The 26,217-nt window shown below is 59.6% G+C and overlaps 2 protein-coding genes across 27 annotated transcripts in view; both read right to left on the reverse strand.

The window, feature by feature from the left end:
- LOC125630863 (microtubule-actin cross-linking factor 1, isoforms 6/7) overlaps window positions 1-6,789 on the reverse strand; it is a 155,642-nt gene extending 148,853 nt beyond the window's left edge. Inside the window, exons 1-2 of the mRNA XM_048837001.2 lie at window positions 6,535-6,789; window positions 5,649-5,789 (exon numbers count right to left, since the gene is read on the reverse strand). Coding sequence (XP_048692958.2) covers window positions 5,649-5,789; window positions 6,535-6,789 — 396 coding nt within the window. The remainder of the gene's footprint in view (window positions 1-5,648; window positions 5,790-6,534) is intronic.
- A 6-nt stretch (window positions 6,790-6,795) lies between these two features.
- The window catches only part of PLEC (plectin), a 165,845-nt gene continuing 146,423 nt past the window's right edge, over window positions 6,796-26,217 (reverse strand). For all 26 annotated transcript variants that reach the window (XM_075124834.1, XM_075124831.1, XM_075124829.1 and 23 more), the window contains 9 exons: window positions 26,018-26,175; window positions 25,014-25,192; window positions 22,578-22,716; window positions 21,852-22,208; window positions 20,501-20,584; window positions 20,099-20,203; window positions 19,694-19,792; window positions 14,618-17,998; window positions 6,796-13,581 (listed from right to left, as the gene is read on the reverse strand). In XM_075124834.1, coding sequence (XP_074980935.1) covers window positions 7,246-13,581; window positions 14,618-17,998; window positions 19,694-19,792; window positions 20,099-20,203; window positions 20,501-20,584; window positions 21,852-22,208; window positions 22,578-22,716; window positions 25,014-25,192; window positions 26,018-26,175 — 10,838 coding nt within the window. In that variant the 3' untranslated portion in view covers window positions 6,796-7,245. The remainder of the gene's footprint in view (window positions 13,582-14,617; window positions 17,999-19,693; window positions 19,793-20,098; window positions 20,204-20,500; window positions 20,585-21,851; window positions 22,209-22,577; window positions 22,717-25,013; window positions 25,193-26,017; window positions 26,176-26,217) is intronic.

Consider the following 26,217-nt stretch of genomic DNA (forward strand, 5'->3'; position numbering starts at 1 on the left):
CCCTGCCCTCCCGCCCCGTCTGAGCAAAGTGCCTGAGAAAGTGGCCGCCTCTCAGCCCCCAAAGCCCTGTGCTCGGCCCAGCCTCGTCTGGCCCGTGAGCCCCTCACTTTCCTGCAGTTAATGGCTCCTCCCAGTGCCAGCTCAGTGCCCTGGGGCCAGGCCTGTCCCATGTTCCAGGCCAGAGCTGTCCACCCCTTCCCTTAGGCAAGCACCGACCATGCGAGTCCCTCTGAGTGGGCGCATGCTCATCCCTCTCCCGCTGTGCTGGACTTGGAGCGTGCGGGGCGGCATTGCATGGGCAGCCAGACACGGCCCGGGGCGTCAGCTCAGCACCCTGTCAGCCGACTGGGCTCCTTGGTCCAGCAGGGAGCGTGGGCTAGCGAAGCCAGGCCTTTGGGGCTCACAGCCCTCTGACCGCTGCGGCTTGCTCTCTCCTCGCTGGGCCATGCGAAACATGCCCGTAACGCAGCCCCCTCCAGCCCCCGAGTCATCCCCCTCCTGGTAATGTGGGGCCCCAAAACATCCCCCGACACCCCAGCTCCCAGAGCCCTGTGGAGAAGGGCTGCCCGGCTCTGCTCCAGGAAGGCGGGCCAGAGCGGAGCACGCTTTTGGGGTGGGGGGTTTCCAGCGGCACCTTGCCCCTGGCAGGAGGAGCCCCGTTCTGAGGCCAGAGACTGCCGTACAATCACACCTAGTTCCCCGGCTAAATAGCGCTGGGAGCATAGCTCTCGCTGACCGTGAGTCAGGGCAGAGGCCGGGAGCCTCCCAGCGTCCTGCCTCCCAGCCCGCTGCCATCGCACTCGTGTCCAGGGGCCCACAGGCTTTGCAACCGCGTTGTGCTGGATTGAAGCGTCAGGCCATTCCACGGCAGCGCGAGGCCTGGGTCTTGTGTCTCCACGCCAAGGTGGGCTCGATGGCGCCTCCCACCGCCCACAGCCCCACTCTCTCACCCCGCCTCCACTGCCAGCTCCCTGACCTTACCCAGCACCCGTCCCGCCCACACGCCATACCGCCCCGGGACACCCCCAGCAGCTGGGCTCTGGCCCTTGGCCCCGCCGCGCCTCAGGTCAGAACCGGGGCCAGTCGCGCTTGCGGGGAGACGCAGAACAGAGCTGCCCGTGGTCCTGCTCTGGGGGAGGGGGCTGCACGCCAGCGGCTTATGGGTGGCTGTAAGTGCAGTCCCTGGGTTGGCCCTTGGCTAGCCCTTTACTGGCAGCAGCTTGCCCACCGACGGGGAACCGGCCCTGAGCCAGGCTGGGGGGGAAGGTGAAACCCTGGGGACGCGGCCCGAGGCGGGAGTTCTGGGACCCGACTCCCCAGCAAGGGGCAGGGTGGCCAGTGCTGCAGAATTGGGCTTGCTTGGACTGGCTCCTGCTGCCCGCTGGGGCCCCTCAGCCTGGCGTTTCTGGCACACGCTTGGCACCGAGCGGGCATGGGGCCATCGCACTTGGCCCTCGAGCCGGGCGGGTGTGGCTCCTGCTCTCCATAGCCCTGAGGGCCCAAGGCCGGGCTGCTGCAGCGTTTCCCTGGCCTGGCCACTGCAATAGCCCCCGTGCCGCTGGCCACGGCCCTGCCCCGGGCTTCGCTGGCTGGGGGGAGCTCAGGGGAGCACAGACCCTCCCAGCAGCCGAGAGGAACCCCGGGTAAAGAGCCAGGCCCCAGCCTGGGGAGGGCCCTGGCCTGGCACCCCCAGCTGCAGGGGTTCAGCACCGGAGCCCTCCTGTGGGCTAACGTCTGGGGGTGGGGGAGTGGGGGCCGGCTGTGCTTGCGGGGAGGTTGGTTGAAGGGGTTCTCGGTGTCTGGAGGGAGTTTGGCCCTGAGGGGGTTTTCGGGGGGAAGCGTTTGGCCCGGAGGTGTCTGTGCGAGGGGGAAATGGCACTGGGGGCGGGTCTGGGCTGTAGGGGTTTCTCTGCATGGGGAGGCGGCGTTTGACCTGGAGGGGAATCAGGTGGGGACTGACCCTGAGGGGATGTGCGGGGAGGAGAGGTGGGCAGGACAAGGGGAGGAGTGTGGCCCTCAGAGATTTGTGGGGTGCGGGAAAAGGGGCTTGGCCCAGAGGGGTGTCTTGCAGGACGGGGGGCTGATGCTGAGGGGAGCTCTGAGAGGGGCCTTGGAGTTGGGGGAACTGTGGGCCAAATGCCCCCTCCCCAGGCCCAGGCCCAAACCCATTCCCCAGAGGGGATTCTCAGGTGGGGCTGGGGGGCAGACGAGGGAGGGTACAATAGGGGCCGGAGAGGCCATGGAGGTTTCTCGGCGGCTGGGTGGATTAAGGCCCGAGGAGAAGATACAGCGCCGCGTGGCTTCCCCATGGGGGAGCCTGGGGGCTGGCTGGGGGGCTGCAGCGGGGCAGACCCACCCCGGGGAGCTCTGCTCCCCAGCTTGGCGGTTCCTGGAGCAGCCCTGCTCCCATCTCCGTCACTCCCTGCCCTTCGCAAAGAGGCCCAGCTGCTCCCTAGGGGACAGGCCTGAGGCAACCCCAGGCCCAAGCTCCTGCCCCCAGCACCCTGCCCCATAGTGTCGCAGGCTGGGGCTCCTGCAGGCCCAGGAACAGCACCGGCGACCCCCCGCCGCGAGGTCAGAGAAGCAGCCTTGGTTCACCTTGTTGCAGGAAGGGACTCCGCTTTGAACTGACGACCTGTAACATACAAGGGGCATCCAGGTGGATGCCCCCTGTCCAGGCTCCAGCTCAAGCCGGGCGGGATGCAGAAAAGAAGCTGGTCTTTCCTTGGGCCCGAGGGCTGAGCGGAGACAGGCCTGCTCGTGCTGGCCAGGCAGGGAAGAGGTGAGGCTGCAGGAATTGGTTCTTGGAGACACTCTTGAAAACATCCCTCTGCTGCTGAAGGGGGTGGCCCCATGTTTCAGGCCCCATGGGCATCTCACACAGCTGGGAGCTTTGCTTGGCCGTTCCCCGGCTGGCCACCCCCTTCTTACCCTAGGTCCTACCTCGGCGGCAGGTGGGTGCACGGCCCGCAGAGAAGGATTTAGCAGCATCCTCCCTCCCTTTGGGAAGATTCAGGGACTGACAAGGTACGACTGATGCCTGAATTCTCTGTCATTGCTCCTGCTGCAGCCTCCATGTTAGCTCCTTCCTGGGTCCCTTCTAAACAGCACGCAGTATTCCTGTCCCTCTCAGCGCTCCTCTTCCCACGGCTACTGCCCAGAACCCGGCGCCTCTAGGGCTATCACTGCCGGCCCAGACCCAGCTCTTTCCACACTCGCTTGTTCCGCTCAGCCTAGCGAAGTGCGACCGTTCCTGTGCGCAGGCTGCAGAGTGCCCAGGAGGGACCAGCCCACGCGCCAGCAACGGAGGAAAGGAGCAGCCCCTCAGGGCACCTGCGTTATTAGCTGAGCTTGCTTTCTGCACCTCCGCCATGTCCCAGGAAACCGGGCCACGGCCCCAGAATCCAATACGCACAAGGGCCTGTGGCCAGAGCGAGGCAGGTAGTAGGAAACATTGCAGCAGGGGCAACATCTGGGTTTCTCCCCACTGGAGAAATCTCCCCCCTCTGTAGAAGAACCTATATGCCTCAGGGAATACAGGCCAGCTGAGCAGCAGGCCCAGAGGCTGGGATTCTAGCCGAGGCCTTGGGAGACCTGGGTTCAAGAGGGAAATCTGGGTTCACTCTGCCACAGACTTTGTGCGCGCTCTTGGCCCAGGTACTGAGCCTCCGTGGTGCGGTTCCCAGCTGTCCCATGGGAGAACAGCTCTGTCCTGCCTCTGTGGGTGGGTGAGAATTGGGAGGGGCTCAGCTACTGCAGGGCTGGGAGCCATGTGAGAATCAGAGTTGGAGGGCTTGGGGGGAGTTCTTTGGGACGAACACAGCTCACAACTCGGGCTGTACCTGGCAGCGGTGCCGGTATAACCATGTTTCGGAGGCCAGGGGAGTGGAAGCAGACTGAGCTGGCTGGGGGCTCTGCCTTGGCAGGGTTCCGGCGAGGCCAGGGCTGTGGAATCCCTGGGCACGAGAGTGAGAACGCTGTGAACAGAGCACGCAGAGCTGCCGGCCAGTTTCCGATAATCTCCTTTACTGCCCTCCCTGTGGAGAGAGCCTGGGTCCATACTGCATGTTTTACAAACACTTCACGGTATATACAAGTCAGGTTTTAGTGTTTTGCCCCCCAAAAAGAGAGATGCATTTGGCTTGTTAATCAGCCCTTGCTGCCCTGAACAGAAACAAGCGGGAGCCAGGGGAGCCCAGCATCCCAAGGGGAGGGAGCTGGGACCGGGCGCCCCGGCTCAGGCTGGAATATGTTACACAATCGCCCATGTTAGTACATCATGCAAAAGCAAAAACTGGATAATGAGAATAATATAGTGACAAATGCTGAGGGATAACATGACTTGATTTACATGTAGCCAATGAGAGCGGGCGGCGGAGGGGAGGAGGAGGAGGAGGAGGCGAAATGGGTTTGGATGCACACGCGTGAGGGGTTGCTGCTGGAACATGACACATGCCGTTCTTTGCCCATTGCTGGTGATGGGGGAGGGGAAAGGCCGTACTAATGCAAGGAGTCCGGAGGTGTCTGTGCCCTTGTCTGGGGAGCTGGAGCTGGGAAGGCCCTAGAAGCCAGGGCTCGCCCGAAGGGGGAGCCCCGCATGTACAATTACATCACAAGCCAGGGCTGAGCCCCAGGGTGCCTTCACGGCTCTTATTGCTGCAGACAGAGGGCGGAGCACCCTTCCGCCCCGGGGGCTGCTGAGAATGGGAGCGGGCGAGACAGGCTGGGGGTCACCGTGCAGGTCCTGCATCAGGCACACATGCGTGTGTGAGAGCAGGCAGCAACGCTCGCCCAGGCTCTGCACGGACACCTCCCCCAAGCATTCTGCTGCCATCTTTGCTGGGCTGCAGTTCTCCAGAGCAGCCCCCAGGCACGCCCCAGTCTTCAGGACCGGGGACAGAGGATCAGCTCTCAGTGCTGGCGGGGAAGGACAGCTCCAGCAGCTCCAAGTGGCTTTGCACGGGCTGCCTGGAGGGGTGCTGCCTCTCAGAGTCTCAGACTGGGCCCGCTGGACCAGTGCAAAGGGAGGGGGAGTCCTCAGTGCTGTCCCACTTCCCCCCAGCACGGGGGTACGGGCTCCACGGCAGCGGGGAGGACAGTTGGAATGGACATCCAGCAACGCTACAACAAAGTAAACAAAATAAAGAAAAGGGTGGGATGAGATCGGAGGGTTTGTTCATGAGATGACACCATCAAACAGAGCCGAGGACGCTGCACAGATACGTTCACCCCACCCCATCTGTCCCCATCTCTCGCCCTCCCCCCAGCAAGCTAGCACCCTCTAGCTGTTAGCCCCTTCGGAAGGTCACGCCGAAGATAGATGATATAAGACATCCCTGACGCTGTGGGCCACTGACTGGTACCACGACCGGAGAGCTCACGTCACTGCAGACAACGGGAGCTGCAGGTGCTCAGAACCAATTCAGTGCGTAATTGTAAGTTATTTTACCCCAAGCCCACCTGAGAGCAAAGCAATGGCCACAAGCTAGTTCATGTGGAACCAGCGCACCTTCAAACTGCTCCAAGGCATGTCGACGCCCCAGTACTCCAAAGTCTGGGGAACACAACTTCCAGGTGAGCGCAGCCAGAACTAGATTTGCAGAAAGCCCGGTCTCCAAACACAGAGACTCAAAAGCGGTTGGAGTTACCTGTGTGGAGGAGTGCAGCCGAGGAGCTGCTGAGTCCGGGGCTCCCCGGGAACTGATCCAGGACTTGCTAACGTCAGAGACCCAGCTAAGGAATTCTCCCAGTGGCAAGGGGACTTCTTTGGTGGGACTGGAAAAAGATGTCTGACAGAGAGAGAGAGCATCATTACAGGTGGGAAAACATGGCAGACAAATGAAGAGGGAAAGAAATCAAGGTGAGAAAGGAAAGTAAGAATCGGAGTTTTAACAAAGTCAGCACCTCCACGCTGCTGTGCTGGACTACGACCCCCTCCGAGCCAGGCAGACCTTGAAACTTACAGCTGCTACAAAGCCTCTCGCTTTGCATCCAAGGTAAGACATTCTGCAAGAACCCCATTTAGCAAAGGGTATGGGGGGGTGTCTGGCAGGCTTCCACCACAGCTGGCATGGGACCTGGGCACAGAAACCTTGCGTGCGTACAGGTGTGCGTGCAGGGACTGGGGCTGGTTTGTCAAGGTTCTGGTCAGCCGTGCTGCCAGGCTGGCAGAGGGGTTCTGATAAATACCTCTCAATTCATTAGTCTCATGATTCAGTCTAAACAATCAACCTTGTACAGGGCACTTCCCAGATACACGGAGAGAGACAGAGACAGACAGACAGACACACACATGCAGACATAGCCACTGGCCAACAGCAGCACACGGCAATGTAAGATTCCCCCGGGAACTTGGGCCGGAAAAGCAAAGCATGATGGAATGCGTCAGAGTGAACAAGCAGGCTGGAGGAGGAGGCGCAGATGCAACGTAAAACCTCTTGGGGGGGTGAAGCTGTGGAGCAGAGAGGCAGGCAGATCCATCCCCATGGCAGCAGGCTCTGTGAAAGCACAGAGGCAGCCCCAGCATGCACTTACAGTCTGAGTGCCGAGGCCACAGCGGCTGTGGGGAGTTCTGGGAGGCAGGCTGAGGAGCTCTTGGGAGGGGGCAGGTAGCAGACAGCAGCCTCCTCCTCTGCCCCACCGAAGGCCAGCAGAAAGGATCCAGGCAACGGCTCCAGAGCTGTTGTGCAGAGGTCGCTGTCCTGGGCCAAAGCGCTGAGGGACAGTGTGGTCAGTCCAGGGTCCAAGGTCACAGTCTCTTTTCCCGGGAAGGGGGAGGGCAGCTGGCATGAGCAGCAGGTCTGAGAGCTGGGGACAGTGCCCTCTCCTCCTCTGGGGATGGTAGGGGATGAAGCTGGCAGAGTTAGTAAAAAAAGTCACTAGCTGGTTAGGATCAAAAATGCAAACCTGTTGGCAGGTTCTGCCGGGCTGTGGGAGCGGCTCGGTGATGGCTGGTTTAGTCGACTCTGCAGATGGTACGAACCGAAGCAAGCTCCTGGGTTACTGAGCTGGAGGGTAGTGTGTTCTCTCTCACCGCTAAATATACAAATACTGTCCCAACAATCATACATATTAATATATATTAGTCTCCTCTTTTTGGTTAAACTTTAGGCACTGCTTTGGAAGAAAATTGGGGTTTAAAAATAATAGTCGGATGATTAGCCAGTAGCTTCACCACATGCAGAGCAGGATAAATGGGAAGGTTCCTCAGTGTTTTGGGGGGCTGGGGCAGGCAGGGAGAGGACTTTATGCCACTGTCAGCTGAGGCCTCTGCAGGTCGGGGAGCTTCCTGTTTGCTTCCCATCCGCAGCTCCCATTTAGGCTGCACAAGGCGAGAGTGAGTTCAGCAGCATCCACGTTGCTCTGGGGACCAGATGTGTATCTGCGTCCGTAGCTTGAGGAAGAGTAGGAGGAGGAAGAGAAGGTCATGGAGAAGCCGGAGCCAGTGGCATCAACGCTCCCTCGCCTGGAGCCTGATCTAGATCCTGTTCGGGAGCCTGATCTAGAGCCAGAGGTGGAGCCCGAGCCACTGACGTTGTAGGGGCTGAAGTATCCTTTGCTGGACTGGGAGGAAGCTTCCAGCAGGCGCAGGCCTGTTCCCTCCTCAACCATGCTTCTGTCCATTGCATCCTTGTAGGAGATCTTGAGTTTCGTTTTGGGGCAGGTGAGATACTTGGAGTAGGTGTTCACGTCCCGCAGCTTTTGGGCTGTGCGCGTGTCGATTGTGCCTTTCTGCAGCGCGTCATCGAGCGAGACCCGGCCTGGCACGTCGGGCTCAATCAGCCCACCCGTCAGGTACTGTACCTCCAGGAACCGCTGGCCAGCTTCGTAGTACAGCCAGCCCTTCTTTAAGGCTTGGGCGGCTGACATTTTCGTCTTGGTTCTCGGATCCTCAAAGCCATAGAAGGCCTTCTGAGCGAGGTTGATCCTGTCCACCATGATTTTGTCAACCAGGCCCTTGTTGACTGCATCAGCAACAGAGAATTTCTCCCCAGTGCTGGGGTCGATGATGCCTCCGGTGCAGGCCTGGGACTCCAGCAGCCGCTGTCCAGTGATGTTGTCTACAAGATTGCGGTGCATGGCCTCCGTGATGGACACTTTCTCCAGGGTGTCCGTGTCCAGGATCCCAGCAATCGGACCGGTCTCTTCAGCAGGGTCGCTCCAGGATGTCAGCTGAGCTCTCGCAGGGGCTGGGCTTATGGGGTAGGAGGAAGAGGACCCAACAGAAGAAGATCTTGATCGGAAGCCGCTCACGTTTCCAGAGAGCATGTCTGCAAACTCGGTGATGGACAGGGTGCCGGAGCGATACTGGTCCAGGGCAGACTGATCAATCAGGCCCTTTGCAATCGCGTCGTCGATGTCGTACTGTCGCCCGGACCTCCTGTCGATGATCATGGACTTGACCACCCCGTCCGAGGAGGAGATGGTGATCTCTTCCCACTCACACTCTTGCTCAGAGAGCTCCAGGTAGGTCTGGTGGTCGATGAGGCCTTTGCGGTAGGCTTCATAAACCGACATCTCCTTCCCCGTCTCTGGGTCGACAATCACCACCCTGCGCTTGCGGACAGACGACTTGGACGAGGTCTTTCTCTCCCGCTTTTTCTCCTTCAGAGGGAGTAGGCACAGCCCAGTCTCCGGGTCAGTGATGCACCGCTCCATGAGCTGCAGGTAGGTCAGGTTCTCCTCGGTGTTGGGATCAAAGAAGCCCTTGGTGTCGTCGCTGGGGTCCAGGAGGATCTCGTTCATTTCCTCGTCGAACAGGCCCCGCTTGTAGGCCATCTCCACGGGCAGGCGATGGCTTTCCTCTGGATCGATAATGCCTCCCGTGGCGATCTGGGCCTCTAGCAAACGGATCCCATGATCTTTCAGGATCAGGCCCTTCTTCATGGCCTGGAAGAGGGAGATCAGTTTGCCCGAGTAGGGGTCTTTGTAACCGGTCACTGCCCTCTCCGCCGAAAGGAGCTTGTCCTTGAACTCTGGGCCCACAATGCCCATCCGCACCGCCTCCTCCACCGTCAGCTTGAAGCCCTTGATGGGGTCGATCACGTACCCAGTGGCTGCCTGGGCCTCCAGGAGCTCGAAAGCTGTGCCAGGCCGGATGATGCCTTTCTTCATGGCTTGGTACACGGAGAGCCGCTCCTTGGTGGAGTCCACGAAGACACCAGCAATGCAGCTGGTGCCCTCCAGGAACTTCTGCAGGTTTTTGGAGACTTCTTCGATGGAGGTTAAGCCATCCTGGAGGCGCTGGGCTGTCGCTTCGTCCATGACCTGGGACCGCACCAGCTCCTCCACGCTGATCTGCTTCCTCAGGCCCCGGAAGGTCAGCTTCCTCGTGTCGCACAAGGGCAGCAGCAGCTGGCCGTTGTTCTCGTCCTTCCGGCATCGCTTGAGGAGCTGCACGTAGCTGAGCTTCTCGTCCGTGGAGGGGTCCACGTAGCTCCGGACCTCGCTGGGCTCCGACAGCCTGTCGCAAGTCTCCTTGCTGAAGAAGCCACGCTGATAGGCGACCTCCAGAGGCAGGTGGAACCCCAGGAACGGGTCGATGATGCCGCCAGTGGCTAGCTGAGCATCCAGCAGCCGGAGGGCTTCCTCAGCGGGGATCAGATCCTTCTTCATGGCCTGGAAGAGTGAGATCTTCTGCTCGCTGTACGGGTCCCTGTAGCCGGTCACAGCTCTCTCTGCGGACAGCAGCCGGTCGTGGATTTCCGGCCCCACCACTCCTTTCCTGACAGCTTCGTCTACCGTCAGCATCTCATTCTTTATGGGGTCGATCATGAAGCCAGTGGCAGCCTGGGCCTCCAGCAGGCAGCGGGCTACTTCAGGGATGATCAGCCCTTTCTTCAGGGCCTGATAGACACTGAGCTTCTGCTTGGTGGAGGGGATGTAGATGCCAGCTATGCAGCCGGTTCCGTACAGGTATTTCCAGACGGTCTCTATCTCCAGGATCTCTCGGATGGTCTTGGAGCCCTGCTTCAGCACGTTGTATATCTCCAGGGAGATGATCCTGGCCTCATAGAGGTCGTCAGCCGTGATCCGGCGCCGGACAAAGTCGTAGGAGGTCAGGTCCTGCTGCCGGATGATCTCTGTCTTCTCGATGATCTCGATGATGATGATGATCATGCGCTCCTTGGTCACATTGCCGGAGCGGAACTCCTCCATCAGCCGCTTCCGCTGCTCCTCGGGGATGAGGTCTGACTGCATGATCTCCCACAGGGACATGGAGGAGCCGGCCATGCTGCCCACGGGGATGCTGACCTGCGTTTCCTCAAATGCTTTCCGGGTCTCTGCCTCCGTGTACACATGGGTCGTCTCCACCATCGTGGGCTTCTCCGGCTGCTTCAGAGGCAGGAGGTACAGGCCGGTCTCGGGGTCCTCGATGCACCTCTCCTTCAGCTGCAGGTAGGTCAGGTTCTCCTGCGTGTTGGGGTCAAGGAAGCCCTTGGTGTCGTCGCTGGGGTCAGAGAGGATCCGGTTCATCTCCTGGTCGAAGTAGCCCCGCTTGTAAGCCACCTCCACGGGGAGGCGGTGACTGTGCACGGGGTCGATGATGCCGCCAGTGGCGACCTGGGCCTCCAGCAGGCGGATGCCGTGCTCCTTGAGGATCAGCCCCTTCTTCATGGCTTCGAAGAGGGAGATGGTGTTCCCAGAGTAGGGGTCCTTATACCCAGTGACGGCCTTCTCTGCAGAGAGCAGCTTCTCGTGGAGCTCCGGCCCAACGAGGCCAGCTTTCACAGCCTCGTTGACACACAGCTTTTGGTTCCTTTCGGGGTCGACCAGGAACCCACTGGCTGCCTGAGCTTCCATCAGGGTGACAGCGGTGCTTGGCCTCAGGAGGTTTCTCTTCATGGCCTCGTAGAGGTTCAGTTTCTCCTTCGTGTCTTCCACGTAGATGCCAGCGACGCAGTCGCTGCCCCGCAGGAACCTCTTCACAGAGTCCGTCTCGGAGAGGTCTTTCACCGACTTCTTGCCTTCCCTGAGCTGCTCGTACTGGGCTTTGCTAAGGACCCTCGACTCCAGCAGCTCACTAGCAGGAACAGGTGCTCGGAGGCCGCTGAACGTCAGCTTCTCCTGCTTCTTGGTCTCTGTTTCCTCAATGATGGTGATCATTATCTTGATGATCTTCTCAATGGTGACCTTGCCGGTCTTGTACTGCCGCAGCAGCTCCCTCCTTTGCTCCTCGGTGAAATACTCAGAGTGGATCAGCTCCCAGATCGTCACTGTCTTGCCCTTCAAGCTGCCAGCTGGCACCTCCAGGGTCGCCTTGTCTAAGGACTCCTTCGTCTGGCTGTCCGTGTAGACCTCCTCTTGCTGTGACCGGATGGCCTGGTCTGAGAGGGGCAGCAGGTAGAGGCCGGTCTGCTTGTCTGGTCGGCATTTCTTCTGCAGCTGGGTGTAGGTGAGGTTCTCCTGAGTGTTGGGGTCATAGAAGGTCTTGGTGTCGTCGCTGGGAGTGGACAGGGCCTTGTTTGTCTCCTCGTCGAAGTAGCCCCGCTTACAGGCAACATCGAGTGGCAGGCGGTGGCTGTTCACAGGGTCAACTATGCCACCGGTGGCCAGCTGGACATCCAGCAGGCGGATCCCAGTATCGCTGGGGATCAGGCCTTTCCTTAGCGCTTGGAACAGGGAGACCGTCTGTCCGGTGTACGGGTCTTTGTAGCCAGTCACAGCCTTCTCTGCAGACAGCAGCTTCTCATGGAACTCTGGCCCGACAATCCCAGCTCTCACTGCCTCGTCCACCGAGAGCTTCTCGTTCCTAACGGGATCGATGATGTACCCCGTGCCTGCCTGGGCCTCCAGCAGCGGCAGGGCAGCCTCTGGCTTCAGCAGGTTTTTCTTCAGGGCGTCATAGAGCGTGAACTTCTGCCCAGTCGACTCCACCAGGATGCCAGCAATGGTGTCGGTGCCCTTCAGATACCTCTTTATGGCGTCTGCCTCAGCCACGTCCTTCACAGACTTCTTGCCCTGGTGCAGCTGGTTGTAGAGATCTTTGTCAATGATTTTGCTCTCCAGCAGCTCAGCGGCAGGGACAGCAGCACGGAGCCCTTCAAAGCACAGCTGGCTCTTCTTCTCACTCTCTTCCACTACGGTGATGACAATCTTGATGATCTTCTCCACGGTGATCTTGCCAGTCTTGTACTGCCGCAACAGGTCTCGCCTCTGCTCCTCGGTAAAGTACTCCGAGTTGATGATCTCCCAGATGGTCACCGTCTTTCCTTTGAATGTGCCGAAGGGGGCAGACACCGTGGCCTTCTTGAAAACATCTTTGGCCTCTTGATCAGTGTAGGCCAGGTCCCCTCCTTTGGCTGCTCTGTCGGTGAGCGGCAAGAGGCAGAGCCCAGTCTCAGGGTCAGTCATGCATCTCTCCATCAGCTGCAGGTAGGTCAGGTTCTCCTGTGTGTTGGGGTCAAAGAAGCCCTTGGTGTCGTCCGTGGGGTCTGACAGGGTCTGGTTCATCTCTTCGTCGAAGTAGCCCCGCTTGTAGGCCGCTTCCACTGGCAGGCGGTGGCTGTTCACGGGGTCGATGATGCCGCCGGTGGCGATCTGGGCCTCCAGCAGGCGGATGCCGTGGTCTTGGACAATGAGGTCTTTTGTCATGGCCTGGAAGAGGGAGATCTTGTCTCCGGTGTAGGGGTCTCTGTACCCGGTTACTGCCCTCTCGGCAGACAGCATTTTATTGTGCAGCTCTGGTCCAATTACTCCTTCTTTCACAGCCTCGTTTACAGAGAGCCTCTTGTTTCTCACTGGGTCAATTATGAAGCCGGAGGCAGCTTGTGCTTCCAGGAGGATGAGTGCCGTGCCTGGGCTCAGCAGGTGTTTCTTCATGGCCTTGTAGATACTCATCTTCTCGTTGGTGGGTTTAATAAGCAAGCCGGCGATGCTGCTCTGGCCCTGCAGGTATTTCCTGAGGTCATCCCTCTGCGCAAGCTCAGCCACGGTCACCGTCCCTTTCACCAACTTGTCCAAGATCTCTCTGCCCAGGATGCCGGCCTCAACCAGCTTCTCCGCAGGCACCTTCTGCCGGATGCCATGAAACGCAAACTCCGGCTCCCCGTTCTGAGCCAGGCCATCCACGGCGTCTCTGCCATTGGGCACCGCTTTGGTTGGAGTCAGCTGGGTAGGCAAAATCGCGGCATCCACAGGAATGTCGTCGGTTTGGATCATGATCTCTCGAGTCTGGGCCAGCGCGGCCCTGTGCTCCTCTTGCAGCTGTTCCAGTTTCTCCCTTAGCTTCTGGTTCTCCTCTGCGAGGAGTTTCTCTTGCTGCTGTCGCTGCTTTTCCAGCTGCTGAAGCTCTTCCTGCTTACGCTGGACATTTTTCTCCGCCTCTTTCTGCTTCTTCTTTGCATCGTCCAAGGTGGCCTCCAGCTGCTGCTTCTCCTGCTCCATCTGCTTCCGCTGCCGGTCCTGCTCTGCCTTCAGGGTCTGAGCTTTGTTCATCTCGTCTTCGAAGAGTTTCTCCAGCTTGACTTTCTCTTCCTCAATGAACCTCTCTTTCTGAAGCAGGCTATCCTTCTCTGTTAAGAAGCTCTGCTGGAGTATGTGAGTCTCCTGACGGAGCTGTTCCTGCTGAGCCGTCTGCATCTGAAGCAGGGAAACAAAGAAACGTCTCTTAGACCCAACCCCACTTAACCCCAAATAGAGCCCACAAAAACCTGGTGCAGACAGGGATAACCATTAGTGGGAGGGCGCTAGCCGGAAAACGCTTGGGGTATAGCAGCAAGTCGTATTACAGGCTAGTACCTTGGGCTTATGTTTGCAGGTACACGGGCCAGCCTCCTGCTGCGGTGCATTAGTGTTAACGGGGTGGGGTGGGAAGATGAGGAGGAGTTTGGGCATTACTGCATGCTAGACTGGATTAAAGAAGCAGGAGAGGGACACTGTTCTTCTGTTGGGGTAAACAAAGCTAATCATGCCCCATTATGCATCCCAAGGAGCAGGGTGAATGTCCACACGGCCAAGGACCTTAGAGTCACCACCGTCTGTGCCTGGCACTCAGGGAGGGGACACCCTGTGCCTGCAGGAGAACGGCACACCATGTGCAGGGAGGATGGACTCTGCCAATACCAGTTAGAGATGAGCAACCTCCGATGGGGCCGTGGGGCAAAGCTGCTCAGATACACTCCTGGATCAATTACAGGTCACTCTGCAGCTGGAGCCTTAGCACTACACACACATGTGAGCTGTGTGCGTGTGCTCACGGGAGCTGCAGGAGCAAGGCTAAGAGTCTGGGTCCGTGGAGCAGGGACTTGGTGCATTAGGTGAGGTTTTCCAGAGCACTCCAGTGACCTGGGAGCACAAGTCCCCCGAGAGTCGATGGCACTTGGGCTGCTAAACCGTGGAGGTGCTTTTGAAAATCCTCCCCTTGTCTTTGCCCATGTTCCCTCGGGCACGTCACCCATAACAACCCTGGGGCCTGTGAGACGAGTCTGCGGACAGCCCATGTGGGTTATGGAGGATTGTCGGTTGCTAAGGGAACTGTGGACCCTGGCTGGCATTTTGGGGGCGCAGTCAGCTGTCTGAAGGCTGCCATTCTACATGGTCAGCTCAGTTAGGACACTAAGCAGAGGGTGTCCCCCAGCAATAATATGACAGCAAGGGGGAACAGGAAAATCAGTACCTCTTCTGATCTCTGCTGCAGCAGCTCTGCCTCCCGCTTCAGCTTCTCCTTCTCCCTCTCCAGCTCAGCGATCGCTCTCTTCAGATTCTCCGCGTCCCTGTCGCTCTGCTGCCTCTGGATCTCCAGCGTGTGGACCAGCGTCATCTTCTCCTGGGTGGTCAGCTCCGTCTTGTGCAGCTTCTCACTGATCTCCTCCGCCTGCTTCTTGAACCGCTTCGCGTCCTCCTCTGCCTTGGCCTGCGCCATACTCATCTCGGTCACGTGCAGCTTGAGGCGCTCGGCCTCGGCCATGATCTCCAGCTGCCGCTTGCGCTCGGCCTCCAAGAGTTTCTGGAAGCCCTCGGTCTCCTCAGTGAGGCGCTGCTGCATCTGCTCTTTGTCCTCCTGGAGCTTCTTGGCGTGCTCCTGAGCTAGGTCCTTCTGCCTCTGCAGCATCTCTGCCTCCGCCTTCAGCCGCGTGGCCTCCTGCACTGCCTGCATCTTCTCCTTCAGCATCTTCTCCGCCAGGGCCCGCTGCTGCGCCAGGTCGTCCTCCGCCAGCTTCCGCATGCGGGCGGCCTCCTGCGCCTCCACACTCAGGCGAGCAGCCTCCTCCGCCACGAGCTTCATCTTCTCTGCCTCCTCCACCAGGAACTTCTGGGTGTTGTCCTTGTCCTTCAGGATCAGCACCTTGTTCTCCTGCTCGATCCGGGTCTTCAGTTTGATCAGCTCCTCCATCTGGATCTTCACCTTGAAGAGCTCTTCCTCCACCTGGGCCTTCTGCCTCATGGCGTCCGTCACCTCCTCCTTCAGCCGCTGCAGCTCCTCATCCAGGATGCTTTTCTGGTGGTCCGTCTCCTCCAGCTGCAGCTTGACCTTGGTCAGCTCCTGCTCCACCTGGGCCTTCTGCCTCAGCGTCTGCTCTGCAAACTTCTTGTGCTTTTCCATGTCGGCGTCAGCCAGCTGCTTTTGCTTCAGAGCCGCCTGCTCGGCTTGGGCCCGCTTAGCCGCCTCCAGCTCAGCCTCCTTCCTGAGCTTCTCGGCATCCTCCTGGGCTCTGGCTTTGGCCTGCGCCTCCTGCTCGGCTCGCTGCTTCAGGCGCTCTGCCTCCTCCACCTGCTGCCGGGACAGGGTTGCATCCTGCTCAGCCTTGACGCGTGCAAACTCTGCTTCCTCCGCTGCTTTCTTGGCCTTCTCGGCCTCTTCCCTCAGCTTGTCCAGGATGTTCTGTTCCTGGCGCCTCGTCTGCAGCAGCTCCTGCTCCTTCTGCTGCACTGTAGCCAGGTGGGCCTTCTCCTCAGCCTGAATTCTCTTCTGAGCCGCTTCCTGGGCCAGCTGGATCTGCCTTTCCGACTCCTTCTCCGCCAGCTCCTTCTGCCTCTTGGCCTCCTCCACCTTGGCTTTCAGGCGCTCCACCTCGTCCAGGGCCACCTTGCGCTGCCGGGCAGCTTCCTGCTCTGCAGCCAAGATCTTCTTCACCTTCTCCTCAGCCTCCCTGCGGCGGTTCTCCTCCTCCAGGGCCAGCTGCCGCTGCTTCTCAGCCTCCTGCTCGGCCCTCTCCTTGCTGCGCTGGATCTCCTCCGCGCTGCTCTTGATCTTGCTCAGCTCCAGCTCCAGGTCTGTCTTGCCCGCCGATGCCTTCTCAAAGTTGATCTTGAGAATGCGGATCTCCTCCTCGATGATGCGCCGCTGCTTCAGCGTATCATCCACAATGCTCTTCTGCCGCTCCAGCTCGGTGTCAGAGGACTTCTTCAGCAGGGTGATCTTCTCCTCAATGTCCTGCTTGTGCTGGGCTGCCTGCTCCTCCAGCAGCTTGCGCTGGTAGGCCTCGTCCTCCGCCAGCCGCCTCAGCCGCTCGTTCTCTGCCTCTTTCTCCTTCAGGGCGATCTCAGCCTCCGTCTTCAGCCGGGAGGCTTCGCTGATGGCGGCCAGTTTCTCCTTCAGGATCCTCTCGGCCTCGGCTCGCTGCCGGGCTGCTTCCTCCTCAGCCAGCTGCCGCTGCCGCTTGGCCTCCTCCGACAGGGCGCGCAGCCGAGCCGCCTCCTCGGCCAGCTCCCGTAGCTTGCTGGCCTCGGCTTCCAGCTTCTGCTTGGACTTCTCGCTGGTGGAACGGGAATCCTCCTCGGCCTTGGCCTTGCTCTGCAAGAGGATCTCCATCTCGGTACGCAGCTTGGCCAGCTCCTCCTCCACCTCCTTCCTCTTATGAATGGCCTCACTGATCTCATTCTTCAGGCGGAAGAGCTCCTCCTCCAGCAGCAGGCGTTGCTGCTCCCGGTTCTCCATCTCCGCCTTCAGCCGGATCAGCTCCTGCTCAGCTGAGAACTTCTGCTGGGCGGTGCCCTCTGCCAGCTTCCTCTGCTTCTCCAGCTCCTCCTCAGCCAGCTCCTTCTGCCGCAGGGCAGACTCCTCCATCTTCGCCCTCTTCCTGGCCTCCCTCTCCGCATCCTCCTTCTGCTTCTCAGCTTCCTCCTGAGCCAGGGTCTTCTTGTGAGCCACCTCCTCTGCCTGCAGCCGGAGGCGCAGGGCCTCATTCGCCTTCTGCCGCCATTTCTCCAGCTCCCTCTCTGCCTCCTCTCTGGATTTCTCTGCCTCCAGCTGCTGCTTCTTCAGGCGCTCGGCCTCCTCCCGCAGGTGGGTGACTGTGACGTGCTCCTGCTTCAGGGACATCTCCAGCTGGGCCGTCTTCTCCGCAAAGGACAGGCGCTTGCTCTGCAGCTCAGTCTCCGCGCTCTTCTGCGCCACTTCCTGAGCCACTTGGATCTGCCGCTCCTTCTCCAGCTCAGCCTGCTTCATCCTCCTCTCCGCCTCCTCCGCCTGCCTGCGCAGCGTCTCCAGGTCCTGCAGGGCTGCCTGCTTCTCCCGGGCCGCGTCCTTCTCCGCCTGCACCTTGCGTAGCAGCTCCTCCTCTGCCTCCCGCTTCCTCTGCGCCTCGTCCTTCACCTGCGTGCGCAGCCGCTCGGCCTCCTCCTGGGCCAGCTTCTTCTGCCGCTCGGCCTCCTCGGCCCGGGCCCGCAGCTCCCGCAGCTCCGCCTCCGCGCTGGCCTTCTGCTGCTCGGAGGTCTCGAGCTGCAGGCGGATGATGTGGATCTCCTCCTCCACCCTCTTGCGGCTGTACTCCACCTGCTCGATCAGCTTGTCCTTGGATTTGATCTGGGTGTCGGAGATCTGCTTCAGCTGCATCAGCTCCTGCTGGATGTTCTGCTTCTGCTGCTGGGCGTCCACAGCCACCACCTCCCTCCTGGAGACCTCCTCGCGCATGCGGCGCTGCAGGGCCTGCGCCTCCTCCTCAGCCTGTGCTTTGGCTTTGGCGTGCGCCTCGGCCAGCTGCCTCTGCTTCTCCAGCTGGGCCTCCACCTCCGCCAGCCGCTTCCTCTCCTGCTCCTTCATCTTCTCCGCGGCCCTCTGGAAGGGGAAGAGTGCAGGGAAAACAAAGGGAGAAGACGGAATCACAACGAAAACCACAGAACCAGCAGCACACACATGCCCGACGAGAGAGGGTCTGGGGCTGGGGTGGAGGATGTGGCATGGGGATGGCCTGGAGCCCCCGGCTGGCTTCTGGAAGACGCATGGCAGACAGAGGGGACACGGCACTGCTCTATCTCACTTAGTACAGCTCAGGGAGGCGGGTGACGGACCCTGACACAGCAAGCGGGACGGCTGTGCAGGAAGCAGGGTGACCAACGGAGCAAGAGCAAACAATGGAGCACGAGCAAAGCCCTCGGCAAATGAAGACAGGAAGCTAGCAGCTTGCACACCTTCACCGTGCCCACTGCAGGCCTCTCCCCTGGCAGCCACAAGGGGAGCCTTCTCCCTCTGCAGGCCCCAGCACAAAAGCAACAGCTGCAGAAAAGTACGGTCATCTTGGGGCCAGTGAGGAACCCAGTCAGGCTGCAGAGCCGGGAGAAAGCGTGGGAGATACGGGCAGCAGAGAGAGAAGGGAGACCAAGCAGAGGGCAACAGAGGGACAGGGTAACCCTTTCCTCACCGGGACAGAACAGAGTCCGTGGAGAGAGCTTTGAGTTCTGCCCTGGGCTGCCGAGCTGGCTCTACAGTGCCTCACTGCCCCACTCCCAACAGCCCAGGCAAGCCGGCCCTGTGGAGCGGGAAGGAGACCCGCCAGGGTGCATGCAAACGCTGCCCTTTCCAGCAGTAGGGACATCTGGGAGCGGATTTACAGCTGCCAGTTCTCTCGGGGGGAGGGAGAGGGAAGCAGCAACCTTGCAGGGCTCCACACTGCAGCAGGGCTGATCCGGAGGGCTGAGGGCTCCTGTTTCTCTTACACAGTGAGCAGGGTGATATCTGCGCAGCCATGACCAAGGGCCTGGTGCTTCCGGCCCCTGCTGAGCTCAGGCCCCCTCCCTCATCTTGAGGAAGGGCTGGGCTCCCTGTTTGCCTAGGCTGAGTGAGGTCTCCGTTAGTTCCCCAATTTTCCCCGCCCCGATGGCCCTGTGGGTCGGGAGAAGGGCCCGGGGGCAGTTCCTGCAGGAGGTGAAGGAGAAGCAGGAGGTGCAGTGAGCAGGTGCTGGGAGCAGGTTGCTTGTGGCCATGGGGTGAGGCGGAGAGAGGGAGGCTGAGGAGGGGCATGCGCAGAGGGGAGTACCTGGTGCAGAAATCCCAGAGTCATCCTGGTTTTTTACCCTCCATTAGATCCCAACCAACACAAACATCCCCCAAGACAAAGTACCGGCCAAGCGGCTCCTCTTCCAAGGGCGGAAATGAAGAATTAGAGAGGTTACAGCAGAGAACAAACGAGGAGTCGGAGATCCCGCGGCAGGATGGGTCCATGCTGACACAGACGCTGACTGTACTAAGTGTATCTGGGAAGTGCCCTCCTAACCGCCGACCGAGCAGAGCTCTGGCAGACCCTGGCCAGTGCCGGGAGCAGGGCTGACACAGCAGAGCCCTCGGTGAGTATCAATTTGCTGTACCCAGAGCCAGCCGCCAGATCAGAACAGGGTTAGAGGCCTGGGCTGGGCGTTAGTGATGCGGGACGGGCAGTAAACATGGACCATGTTCCTTGTTGTTATGGAAGGAGCGAGATCAACACAGCTAGATGCATGCCAGGCCCTGGGCCACCCCCACCCTCCGCTCTCCTACCTCCTCCTCCTCCAGCCGCCGCAGGGTCTCGCTGATGAACTTAATGTACTGGCTGGTGAGAGTGGTCAGCTCGCTGTACTGCGTCCGCAGGTCCACGTACTGCAGCCAGGAAACACAGGTCAGCGGGCGCATCCAAGGCAGGGTGGGAGATGAGTCCGCAGTGCAACCCCCTCCCATGGGCTCCTTGGTGCCAGACACCAGGGACTGACCCAGGCTCGGCCCACTTGTGCACCACCCACACCAGTCCCCAGGCCCATACGCAGAGGAGGGCTGCAGCCCTCAGCTTGGGTCCAGAGGCAGCTCCTCCAGGCTGCCACAGCACCACAGCCCCAGCTGCCCACCATCTGCCCTGCACTGGCCCTGGCTGCTCCAGAGAGACCCCCAAGCCGGGCTTTCCCCCCTCACCTCCTGGATCACGCTGTCAGACGCAGACTGCACTTTGGGTTTCTTGGCTGGGGAAGCCACGGGTTCCACCTGGGCCTTGTATGTCACCAACTGCAGCTCATAATCCTGGGGGAGAAGAGCCCGTGTCAGAGACTGGCAGAGATCCAGACTCCGCAGCCTGGGGCTCTGCTAGAGAGAAACCTCATCTCCTGGGACACCCGAGTACCCTGGCTCCCGCTCAGCCACCGGGCCCTGATGGGAGTGAACTCCGCCCAGGCCAGCTCTGCTGCCATGTTAAACACTAACCCAGCCCAGCCCCAGCCGCCTGCTCCAGCACCCCTGCTACAGAGCCTGCGGGCAGAGGGCTCCGCCTGGCAGGCCAGGAAGCAGCGTGGGATTGTGGGAGGAGCCTCAGGCCCGCACCTTGATAGCGTCGATGTACTGCTTGGCGTATCTCTGGCACTCATCCACTTTCTCCCGGTTCCGGTCGCACTCCTCCAAGAGTTTCTGGGGAGAGACAACTTGTGAACGTCGCAGCCCCTACTCCGGAGCATCCTCGCCCCTCGGCTCCAGGCAACCCACCCAGGCCGATGGGCAGGCAGAGAGAAAAGCAGCCAGCGGAACAGAACCCTGCCACAGTTGGCTTTCATTGCCCCATGCCAGCAAGCCACCAGCTCCCCTGCCCCATGCGCCCCTAGGGGGCTTCCCCGCTGGGTGCCCTGTCATAGGTGTCCCTGGGGGGCGTCCCTGCTGGGTGCCCTGTCGCACCCTGTGACGTTATGAGTGTAATATAAATTTCGCACCCCTTGATAATCTGTACCTTATTCCCTGATAACCAGAAACTTCCATGCTTAAACTCTGTACCGTTTTCTTTTTACTTCGACATTATCTTAATAAAATGAATTAAATCTCATTGAAAGGTGACAGGGCCAGAAAGAGTTAATTAACTCACAGACTGACCTGACCCACGGCGGGACTTTAGAGACAGGTTAGGAAGAGATGTAAATGAATAGAGCTTTGAACAGAGCTTTGAAATGCAAGTCTGCATTGTTAGAGAGAGAAGGGGAGATGTTTGCTCACGTCTTGTGATGTCAGCAAACAAGCCTTGTCTATGGCTACGGCTTTGATTCAAAGATCAAAAAGGGAATATTAACATTTAGGAAGACACTTGAGTGGCAGAGTATAATTGTCTATGTCTCTTTGAAGGCTGTGGGAACCTGTGTCTGAACGGTTTAATGGATAAATGACCCTGGGCTAATTGCCAGGATGTTTGGGAGAAGGAACGTCAAGCCAATTGTTTTCTCAGGCCATAAGGCTGCAGGAAATGTATAAAAACCCGGGACACGATCCTTCTTCATCTCAGATCTGCTTTGGGTTTCAAGAGGGGGAAACCTTAAGCCATCAGGATTGAGATCCCCAGTCACTGACTGGAGTCACCCTGAACATGGCCATTGGACTATAACCTCTGGACTATTTCTAAAAGGACTTTTGGCAACTACAAGCTCATCTCTGCTCTGTATCTGGACCTCAAGAATTGAACTCAAGTCTGTCTGTACACTGATCTTTTAAACAACGCTCTCTCTCTTTTCTTTTTAAATAAATTTTAGCTTAGATGACAAGGATTGACTGTAAGCGTGTGTTTGGGGTAAGACCTGAGTTATCATTCGACCGGGGTTCACCCTAATTCAGTGACCTCAGCTGGCTCCCACGGGCAGCACCGTCACACAGGTGTCCCTGGGGGCGGCCCCGCCGGGTGCCCTCTCATGGGCGTTACCTTCTCCTGCAGGAGCTGCTCCCGCACACTCTTGCTGTCCGTGACGGGCACTGACTGGATCTGCTCCTGCCTTTCCCTGGCGTCCTGGATCCACTGGATGAGCCACCCGTAGCTCTCCTGATAGTAGCGCTGCTGGCGGCCCAGTTGCTGCAGCTCGCGATGGCGCAGGTCCGTCTGGGTCAGTATGGCCTGCCAGCGCTCCAGGAGCTGCTGGATCCGCTCCCGGTACCGGTCCAGGTCCACGTCCCGCTCGCTGTGGCCCCTCACCATCCGCTCATTGACGTCCTTGGCCTTGCTCAGGTCTGACTGCAGGGTGCTGAAGAGGGGCTGGTGCCCTTCCACCTGCCCACGCAGCCTCTGTGGCACACAGGGGCCAGGTCAGAGATGGGCAGCTCCCTGCCCCCGCAGCCTGGCCATCCCACCCCTGGCTGGATGCGATCAATGCTCTTGGCGAATGCAGCCCTTGCTGGAGCTCCACCGCTTTGCTGGACCTGGGTCCTGCCCAGCTGCTGGGCACTGCTCCCCTCCCCTCCAGCCAGGGCCCCGCCTTCCTCCTAACAGTGCCCCCCCTGCCCCGTGTCTGCATGTGCCCTCATGCTCTCTCGGCTCTGGGGCCCGTGTGATCCAGGTCTGTGTAAGAGGCCGATCTGGGCCTGGGGAACACCAGCGCTGCACCCAAAGGAACTGATCCTCTCCGGGCAAGCCAGGGGCCTCCCTGGCCATTACCTTTAGCTCTGCCTTGTTAGCCTCCAGTTCCTTGAGGTCAGAGGGCACAGCCTGCACCTCCTTCAGCTGCTCCTCGTAGCTCTGGACCAGCTCCTCCGCCCCCTGTGTGCTGCGGATCACGAGGTTGATGGTCTTCAGCCTGTAGGGGGAGCAGATTAGCTCACAGAGGGCAGGGAATGGAAGAGACCTGTGCGGGGGGCAGGAGGGCGACCCCTAGGCCCTCTCACCCCGTGTCCTGTGGTGAGCACTCCCACAGATCTGACCAGCCCCTAGGGATGGGGGCCAGCCTGGGCTGGTAGCATCGCATTGTCCCAGACATGTCCACTGCAACATGAGCGCCGCTGGCCTGTCCCTGATACTGGCCAGGGGGGCGGCTGCAGGCAGCGAGGAGCTGCCGTGCCATGGTGGTGCCTGCCTCCCTGCGGTGAAAGGGGCTGGCTCCTGCCCTGGAGAAGGGGGGTTGGAGCCTCCCAAATGGTCTCCTTCTCCCTCTCTGAACGCGCCTCAGAATTTAGACTCCCCGCCCCATGTGCCAGGGAGCTCTCCCGGCTAATCACAAGAGGAAACACCTCCCTGGCATGGGGTTCAGAGGTGCTGCAAGCAAAGGGTCCCTGGGGCCAGTGCATGAGATGGGAAACACCCCAAGCCTCTCCCCCTGCCAGGGCCGCAGACCAGATGGGCAAACACTAGCCCCTGCGCCAGGCCCAGGTGTGAGATGGCCAAACCCCAACCCTCCCCCCAGAACTGTGTGTGAGGCAGGCAAACTCCAACCACTGCCCCCCAGTCACTATTCCGTATGTCGTTACTGACATGAACTGTGACCGTATAAATTATTGTTGCAACCAAGGTCCTATAGTGGCACCAAATCATGTACAAAGGAGGTTAAGTAAGGGGTTTATGAAAAGGTTATGGTTGGCTGGTTAGGATTATGCCATCTGTATTTAGTATCATTTTTGTATTTAATGTTATAAGCATTGGCACCGTACTGTCTGCATTTCAAACTTCTGCTCTGCTTCTGGGTGACACCCCAGACAAGTTGGTGTCAGCTCTGCCTAGCCTGCTGGGTGGCCCATTAAGGACCATCAGCGACACAACTGACCCATTGAGAGAAGGGAGACACGCCTGGGGACTTGCTATGGACAGAACTCTAAGGCTTTCAGGCCATGTGCTGGGCAGCTTGTTTTTGGAACAAAGGAAGCACAGGCCGCATGGCAAGAGACTGTAAAAGGCAGCTGCATCATCTCCGTTTTGTCTTCAATCCTGCTTCTTATCTCTGGAGGAATCTTGCTACGAACTGAAGCTCTGAACAATGGACTGAAGGACCCATCCCAGCTGGGGATGTTCTCCAGAGACTGGATTCGAACCTGCCATTTATTCCCTCACTGCTACAAGCCTGAACCAAGAACTTGGCCATCATTGTCTGTCATTGATTCCATTGAACCCATTCTAGCTCTCATCTCTATCCTTTTCCTTTTCTGGATAAACCTTTAGATTTTAGATTCTAAAGGATCGGCAACAGCGTGATTTGTGGGTAAGGTCTGATTTGTATATTGACCTGGGTCTGGGGCTTGGTCCTTCGGGATCGAGGGAACCTTTGTTCTTTTGCTGGGGTACTGGTTTTCATAACCATCTGTCCCTATAACGAGGGGCAGTGGTGGGGATACTGGGAAACTGGGGTGTCTAAGGGAATTGCTTGTGTGACTTGTGGTTAGCCAGTGGGGTGAGACCAAAGTCTTCTCTGTCTGGCTGGTTTGGTTTGCCTTGGTGTGCACAGAAACCCCAGCCTGGGGCTGTGACTGCCCTGCTCTCTGCTAGTGGTCCTGAATTGACACACTCAGTTGTGTCCCGCTAGAGGCCGCTTTGTTACACCCCCATCACAGTCCCAGGCTCCTGGCTTGCCCGACCAGGGGTCTCTTGGGCCCCAGTCACCCATTGCCCATCTCTGCCTTTCTGAGCTGGGGTGCCCAGTGTCCCACCCACGTACAGAACAGCACTAGGACATCCCCCCCCCCAGCCGTGCACTGAGCGGGGACTGCCCAGGCCCCTCTCCAGAGCGGGTGCAGCGAGCGCAGGGCCCAGACCAGGAGAGGAGGTCAGAGCGGCTCAAGTGCTGGCTGGCACCACGCTGCCCGTTCTCAGCTGGGACCCTTGGAGCTCCTCACAGCCCTCATCCACATAACCGCCAGTGCCTGGCACCCGGAGCAGCTTCTCTTCCAGACAGACAGCAAAGAAATGATGACGGGGGGGGGGGGGGGGGAACAGCATATACAGAGTCCCTGCCATCGGGGGGAGCCTGGAGGAAAATTGTCCGGGGGTGGGGGAGACGGGGGCTGCAGGGAGTCCCTGAAACAGAGGGGGCCGAGGGGGGAGGCCTGGGGGCTGGAAGGAGCCCCCAGGTTGCACAGTGAAGCTATTCAGCCCAGGCCCCACACTCACTTCTCCAGGTAGATGGTGGAGAGGCTGTACACCTGGTCCATCTTCTGGAGAGTGATCTCCAGCTCCGAGCGCAGGACGGGGGCCGAGCTCGAGTGCTCCGGCTGGGCCAGCACCTTCTCCGTCTTCTCGGTCACCTTTTCCAGGTTCTTTCGGATGCCCTCCAGCTCCACGTGGATTTGCTGCAGGAACGGGATGGTGCTGTCACTCCAGGCAACCCCGCCTGCTGCTCACCGGTGGAAGGCAGCAATGCCCCAGGCTGGCGCCTGGCCTGGCACTAGCTGGGTTTCCCAAGACCCTACCCAGAGTAGGCCAGTTCTGGTGCCAAGCCATGCCATGCTGCGCCCCAGCTCCAGAGACACGGCAGAGCGTCTCACTATCCCACGGGGGGGCCGTCACCAACGTTTTTGTAATGGTTTTAGGAAGCTTGCATGTGCCTCAGTTTCCCCGCACATGGCACTGGTCCCTCGGGGGAGGAAAGGGCTGGTTGCTCTCAGGCACGCTCAGCCCCAGATGTGAATGGTGTCCGGCTGGCTGGGGCTAAGTGGTCACTAGAAAGGGGCTGGCTGAGGCCATGAAGACAATGGCAAATCCAATGACCTGGCAACCTTTGGGAAGGTGGGGACCTATGCCTACAGGAGAGCCCCAGCGTAGGCAGTGTCCACGCTGCAGCTGTACCCCGCCGGTGGCTCCGTGTAGACGTACCCCGGGAGGGACAGGACGGGCTGAGCCCAGCCCAGCCCATGGGCCTGAAGCAGGATGCGGCAGGGATCCCTTCTGGGGTCAGCCTGGGAGGGGATAACTCTGGTCTTGCTGCGGGGATGGAGGTGGCTTCTTGCGGACTGGAGCACAGCAGGGGGCCAGTGTCCTGTGGTAGGTGGGTTCTGATGTCTGAGTAGAGAGCTGACTGGGTGCAGGGTCCTCACGGGGGGCTGAGGGGGCATATCTGCTGCTCGCTGATGTGCTGGGCACAGGATCCTCATGGGGGTGGGGAGGGGTGGGCGTACCTGCTGCTCGCTGATGCGCTGGGCACACTCCTTGACTGGGTCCTTGTCGAGGGGTGCCCGGATCTTGTGGACAGTGCGGGACTCGCAGCCCTCCAGCTGCAGCCGGATATCCTTCAGCTGGGAGATGTAGCTCTTGCACATGGACTCGTCCTGCTCCCCTGCGCAGGGTCAGTGGCTTTGTTAGCGACGGCTAGGGAGAG

This window comes from Caretta caretta, chromosome 2 (genome assembly GCF_965140235.1).
Source record: "Caretta caretta isolate rCarCar2 chromosome 2, rCarCar1.hap1, whole genome shotgun sequence".
NCBI classification, from domain to species: domain Eukaryota; kingdom Metazoa; phylum Chordata; order Testudines; family Cheloniidae; genus Caretta; species Caretta caretta.